This window comes from Gossypium hirsutum, chromosome A06 (genome assembly GCF_007990345.1).
Source record: "Gossypium hirsutum isolate 1008001.06 chromosome A06, Gossypium_hirsutum_v2.1, whole genome shotgun sequence".
Lineage (NCBI taxonomy): Eukaryota > Viridiplantae > Streptophyta > Magnoliopsida > Malvales > Malvaceae > Gossypium > Gossypium hirsutum.
The window spans coordinates 20,358,800-20,365,744 of NC_053429.1; the positions used below are offsets into that span (position 1 = coordinate 20,358,800).

Genomic DNA, 6,945 nt, shown 5'->3' on the forward strand with positions numbered 1-6,945 from the left:
TAGTCAAATACATCACCAAATACTACCTACTACCACTAAGTAGCCTAGTAACTTGATAAATATTACTTGTACACACAAACAAGCCACCTAAAACTATTCATTCAACACCTAAACATATCAAGTTATCATCAGCTTGCTCATTTTCAATAAGTTTAATTACAATGTAACTAAACAAAAACCTTGTTATTAAAGCAAGGATACGTGATTCAGCATGTTTACAAGCTGCATGCACTTCAACCAAAAATATCACGGCAGCATGATTGACCAATTTTCAACACCTACCAACAACAAAAGAAACCATCGAACCATATTTTTGGAATGTATGGTAGTATTTTAGTTTATAAGTGTCTTTTGATTGTTTGATTAAGCCCTGGTATAATAGTAAAAGATTTCAGTTTAAATGAAATCTTAATTTACATGGGATTTTAGGGTATTCACTGCCACGACAATCATTAATTCCTTTGTTTTAGGTGCTTTTTAAATAAGTAAATGGCTAACCATGAAATGTGTTTCATTTCCGTAAGTGAGGGTCGAACTCCCAACCACAGACATCAATCCATGATTGAACTAGATTGAATCATAAATTTAATCTAGAGATAATCCTTATCTGTCCACTTATATAAAATATCTTTTTCATTGTGATAATGTTTATATTGAAGGGAAAGAATGAGATGCTTGTTTAATAATTTGATTTAAGCTTATATTCTTCTAAAAAAGGGACTTGATACTGAATTTCATAACCAATGATTTCTAAGGAAAGAGAAAAGATTGAATTGCCTTCATTATTTGCAGTATTTTAAGTTGAGTTGAAAAATAGGAGTTGACATTATTTTAGGGTGGGTTTGGATGGGCAACGCGTTTACCTGTGATTAGTATAAAAATAGCGGTGGTGGTGAGATTAGATACTATAATAATATTGTAGTGTAAGACAAAAAATAAGCTAAATGTATTATATTGTAGTGTGAGACAAAAAATAAGCTAAATGCACTGCAACGCATCCCACCACCCATCCAAATCTACCCTTAATATATTAAATAAACAAATAAAAGCTTCACTTCTTGTATAAAAAAGAAATCTTGAATTTTCTTTTAACACATTTCCTCCCATTAATCCAGAATTGATGTTAATAGGTGGGTGTGAGCAAAATAAGGCTGGCATTGGATGAAATACAATAGAACATTTTCATAGAATGTTCAAATAATTTCAAAAAAACAAAATGTAATGATCAAGTGGTAGCTCATACAGTTGTCAAACTTATACAAATATACACAAATTAATATGTTGAACCAATTCAGCGCCCTTACAAGCAGAAAATACAGATTACAGAGTCATTACTCAAACTAATCATCAACTTGCTATTCCTATCGTTCAAATCCATTTTTGAGTTAATAGACAAATGGAAGTTGCTGGCACACGAAACAAAGTTAGGAATTGATGTGGGTAGGTGAGGTCAACATAGATTATCAATCGTGCAACAAGAAATCTTACCGTATATTAATCTTACCATAGATTATCAAATTGTTTCAATTGATGTTAATAGATTTTCTTTTTCCTTTCAATTGTTGCAACTTCAATATACAAAATAAATTTTAAGTCTTTATGTTGACGAGTGTAGAATGAATCTGAATCAGAACTAGAACCATATCCATATTGCCAAAAACGAATGATGTATTTCCTGGTAATTTATAACCATACATAATTTCACTGTATTTTTAATATCAAAGAATAAGCATGAAAAATAATCCCAGAGCATTTACAATTTTCGATTTGGAAATCAACACACACAAAGTCCCCTTAGAAGGAGGAGATTACATTTTTGGGGCCTAATCCTTCCCCATTCTCAATCGTTCATAATCTTCTTAAAGGTTACAAAAGCTGCAAGGGTTTCCTTTTTTCATTCAAAAAAAGAAAAAGAAGGAACCCCTGGGTTTGTGTTTCAACAGGAATTTTATGTCTTATAACAAAGCAAGTACATCTGCTGTTTTAACAACTGAGAGCTTGCCATTTCAACCATCTGACGAGGAATTCAAAAAAGTACATATCAGCCCCATGTGGAAACTGACAGGAGCACAAAATGTAATAAAAGAGTGGATAAAATGGTATTACCTCAAAACCAATCTTTTGGTACAGTTCAAGAGCAGGTTCATTGTTTCTATGAACATGCACATAAACCAGTTCCACACCTGCAACCAAATGACCAACTTAGAAGGAGAGTTTTCCCACTGATTTGGATCAGATTATGTGATTCTAAAGGACAAGCTAGTGATTTTACCTTCTGATCTCGCTGATTCAATAACAAAATACAACATATTGCTAGCAATGCTTTGTCGACGGGCTGATTTTGCTACACATAGGTTGGAAACATAAATATATCTATTCAGGTTAGTTCTGCTGATGCTGCAGAACAGATGCTTTTCACGTTCCTGCAAGAGGTTAGGTTCACAATTATCTTAACATATAACCTATTTATTTAGATCAATGAAGGAATAGTAAATATAAAAAGAATGTGCACTGTACCCCGGGAAAAGACTCTCCATGCAACAAATGCCGAATGCTGAAATCAAGGGTTCCGACCACACTTTTCAGCACCGTGCGCTTGACATTTCTCTCCTCCTTCCTGACCTGATAATTTGATTTCAAAGCATTGTTAGGACTCTTCATCTAAAGAAAACAACACATGAACTGTATGTAATATCCCAGTAATGAAGAAAAACAGAGAAGCTGAAGCTATAAATTAATGTAATTCCCCACCCAAAAGGGATAACAAACACATGAAAAGGAATAAGAATCTGGAAAAAGAGATGTGCTGTAAAAACATCATACCGTGACAACACATGTATATGTCTGCCCATGTTGCCCACTGTATCGCCTTTTTATGGCATTGAACTCCTACAAGGTAAGCAAACTTTTTAAGCATATATTTAACCAATTTCCATATGTATGATTTATGAGCAACTACGAGAAGCAGAGTCATTCTCTCCTACCTGCTCAGCAAATTTCCTTTTGAAGTTATCAACGTATCTGTACAATTAGGAATAGCTAAAATCAGGTGTATCCACTACCCATATCGCGATATCCACTCAAACACCTTAGCAGGAAAGAAAAGCATCAATTCATGAATGCTGCATTCACTAAGAGGAGTGAGAATTGAATCCAAAGTCCATTGTCAACATCTTAACAGAATTATCTTCTTTCAATCCAGATAGACCTCCAACAGTAAACCTTTGAAACAATTCAATTCACCAATTACATATTTCTAAAATTAGGTCAAATTTTTGTTTTTTTTTTTTTGCATAAACGAGCCACATCTTCTGCGTCTTTATCTCTCTATTCCATAAATAGGTACTAAATAAGGCCTCAATGTCAATGATTCATTTCTTTAGATAAGTCAAAAAAACAAAAAACAAATGGGTGCTCGTTCACTTCAAGAAAATAAAAGAAGAATAATTTAAAAAATTCCAATCTCTACCTTTCACCTGGTCGATCCTCCCAGTGAGTTTCAGCTCTAAGCCATGCCGCTGTCTATCACAAAATGAGAACAAAATCATCAGCACCAAAAGGGTCCATTTGATAAAATATAAAAAAAAATGAAAGGGAAGAAAAAGAATACAAGGTCAGGTTTAGGAAAGGCGTGTATGTATACCCATAATTCTTCATCAAGAACGGCCTCTCTTGCAACGAATTTTCCAAATTCCAATCTGCTATCTTGGTTCAGCTCCTGATCCGACGGTTGCAGACGGTCAAACCTTAGATTAGACGGCCTCGGGTTTTCAAGCTGAGGAATTGAAGACGTTTGCAGCTTTATAGAAGATTCTTCCTTTGGAACCTTTTCGGTTGATTTAGAATCCATTTTCCTAATCAATTATCCAAAACAAGTCATTAAATTTATAAAAAGGTACGATACCGAAACATAAAAAAAAATGAAAACCCTAAACTCGTTCTTTTAATTAAAAAAGAAAAAAAGCAAATAAACCAGCTTCAAAAGCTAACTTTTCCTGGAGAATAAGGAGAAAAAAACTCACATAAATGGAGAAAGGGAAAGTCTTTGAAATTTGTGGCGGGGTCTGGATCCATTGGTAGAGAAAGTCAAGAATTCTGTTCTGTAAATCGAAATGGTTGACATGGTAGCTAGATTCTTTTTCCCGGAGAATTTCTATTTTCTTTCTTTACTTGAAAGAGGAAAAAGAGAAAAGAAAATCCCAACTGAAATGAAAGACTTGCTTTGGAGTATATATATTTGAAGTACGGATAACGAAATGGAATTAGAAGTTTAAAAATCAAAATAGGAAAACTGAAGTGAAAAGGAATCACAACCTATGATATTATAAATATAATTATACAGGAATCACTTTAAAAAAATGTGTTGAAGGAGGAACAGAAAGTGGCGACGCGTTCAGTGTGCAGCCGTGGGCCACTGCCAATGAGCGGATAAGACGAAATTATGTGAAACAATAATTGTGGCTCGAGATTTTGACACGTGGAAGGGGCTTGATGTGGCATTAAGTTAAAGACTCCAATTGCCTGGCAGGTCAATTGCTTTTTTTTTTTTTTTGGAAGAGAGAGTGGAAATTTTGAAATACACAGTCACATTTCAACTATCATAAGCAAATAGACAGAGCAAAGCACACCGTTTTATGGAAAAATTATAAATGAAACCTGAATTTCTTTAAAACGCGGATTCTTTCTTAAAATATTAGATTAAATAATGGGATTAAGTCAAAATAACAAAAAAGCTTCCAATTAAAAATGTTTTTAGCGGATTAGGGGAAAACGCTGATAGCATTTTCCTTTTGGTACTTTTTGTTAGGGTTAGAGTTTTGTAGATTCTAAGGTTTAGGGTTTTGTAGGTTTTCTTTATATTTTCTAAGTTTTTATATATTCTTTTTTTATATAAATTTTAGATGTATAGTTAATAATGATTTAGTACGATATTTAGAAGTATTGTATTTACACCAATTGTATATTCGAATTATTCGAATTGTAAAATTTAATTCGATTCATAATCAAAACTCGAATTACTCGGTTTGATTAAATCTTAGTTTTTTATGCAGTCGTAAATCAACTAAAAATCTAACTAATGCAAAGTAAGTGCGCGTATCAATTAATAGTATAGCTACGGTGAGCAAAGATATCATTCCCATGAAGACTAAAAATACTAGTAATTACCGTCTTTCTATTATTTAACCAATAAATTCGAATGATTGATTTAAAACTTAAATTAACTACGAACGTGACAAAAAACAAATTAGGAAACTAATTAAATAATAACCAAAAAGCGAAACAATACCCAGGAAATAATTCACATAAATTTCATTTGTCATTATCAATCTAAATTATGCAATTCATTCACTTAGTAACTTGATCTGTAGAAATCCCTAAATTATGCCAATATTTCTCTTCAAAAATAAGAGCAACTGACTCTAAACTGATTAATTGAAATTTCTTTCTAATTAAAACCCCTATTATTGCATTAACTCGATCTATGGATTCCCCTATTAGATTTGACTCTAATCCAGTAGATTTGTATTGTCCTATTTCTAGGATTGCATGCAACTCCACTCAATTACACTAGATCTATTCTTAAACAGGGTTTATTCCTCCTTTGATTTAAGCACATCAAATATGGATCAATAATCTAGAAATATCAAATCAAGAATTAAGCACACATAATTGAGAACAAGATCTAAGTATTTATTACGTAAAATAAAAATTGAAAGACAGAATTCATCATAGGGTTCATCTCCCTGGGTATTTAAAAAATCAGTTTATGCTCGCAAATAAAAACATCTAAAATACAATATATCCAAAAGAAATAAAGAAATTCATTATAATCTCCTAAGAAATCAACTGGGAGTCTTCAATATTTACAGAAATCTACTTCAGAATCGATTTCAATGGTGTTTTTCGAGTTATTTTCTTGACTATTCTCTGACGACTCTCCATTATCTTCTTATTTTTGTCATATATAGGTTTTAGAATGCTCGAAAAACCTAAAAATCATGTTTTTTTCACTGTTCAGAGTGCAATTCATGAAATTGACACGGTTTGACATATGGCCATGTGGAATGGTCCAGCCCGTATGGCCCTTGTACCTTACTTCAATTTTTTGATCTTTGATAAAATATGAATTTAAAGGATTAGGAGCATAAAATTCACCATTAATATCGAATAATAACCTAAAAATGCATTAAGAATGAGATTATGATAAGCTATAAAAGTAACATATTTTAATCACATTCTTGATGCATTTTTGGATGATTAATTATGAAAATTAGTGAATTTGATACTCCTAATCCTTTAAATTCATGTTTCTATACTTAGGAGAGCATTTGGGAGCAAAAGGAGCGAAAAAAGAGCCAAAATCGGAAAAATAAAGTTGTTTTCAGGAGCCACATGACCTGGGCATTTCCACACGGGCTGGGCACACGCCTGTGTGCCAGCCCGTGTCAATTTTGCACCCTGTTTCCCAAATACGTGAAAAACCCAATTTTTAGGCTTTTTGAGCATTTTAAATTCTATAAATACCAATTAGAAGAAAACATAAGGGGGTAAGCAAAGAAGATCAAAGAAAACACTCGAAGAATGCCATTGGAACTAACTCAGAAGTGGATATCCATCAAGATTGAACATCTCCTTTTAATTTCTTTCGAAGTTTTATTGAATTTCTTTATGTCTTGTGGTTATTCTAACTTTGAGATGTTTCTATTTAGGATTATGAACTAATTCCCTGAATAACTAAGGAGGATGAAACCTAGATGAATCCTTTTATTCAATGTATGTTTTACGCGATAAATCATTGATTATTGTTCTCAATTATGTGTGTTAATTTCTTCTGTTAATATTTTCGGGATATTAATTCATGTTTAATGTGCTTAATTCAGTGAAGCAAAATGCCCTATTTAAGAGTAGATCTAGCATAATTGAGTGGAGTTACATGCAATCCTA

At 32.6% G+C, this 6,945-nt stretch overlaps 1 protein-coding gene across 2 annotated transcripts; it reads right to left on the minus strand.

Annotated features, from left to right (window-relative positions):
- Positions 1-1,732: 1,732 nt before the first annotated feature.
- On the minus strand, positions 1,733-4,397 carry LOC107951069 (uncharacterized). 2 transcript variants are annotated; one of them, XM_016885967.2, is made up of 9 exons: positions 4,023-4,397; positions 3,644-3,854; positions 3,470-3,522; positions 2,985-3,021; positions 2,824-2,889; positions 2,518-2,622; positions 2,273-2,423; positions 2,107-2,183; positions 1,733-2,014 (listed from the first exon to the last, which is right to left on the minus strand). In XM_016885967.2, the coding sequence occupies exons 1-9, from the start codon at positions 4,121-4,123 to the stop codon at positions 1,949-1,951; spliced, it is 867 nt and encodes a 288-aa protein (XP_016741456.1). In that variant the 5' UTR covers positions 4,124-4,397; the 3' UTR covers positions 1,733-1,948. The 2 variants fall into 2 exon arrangements, with proteins under 2 accessions (XP_016741456.1, XP_016741457.1); XM_016885968.2 differs by lacking the exon at positions 4,023-4,397 and having other exon boundaries at positions 3,470-3,518; positions 3,644-3,787.
- Positions 4,398-6,945: the final 2,548 nt, after the last annotated feature.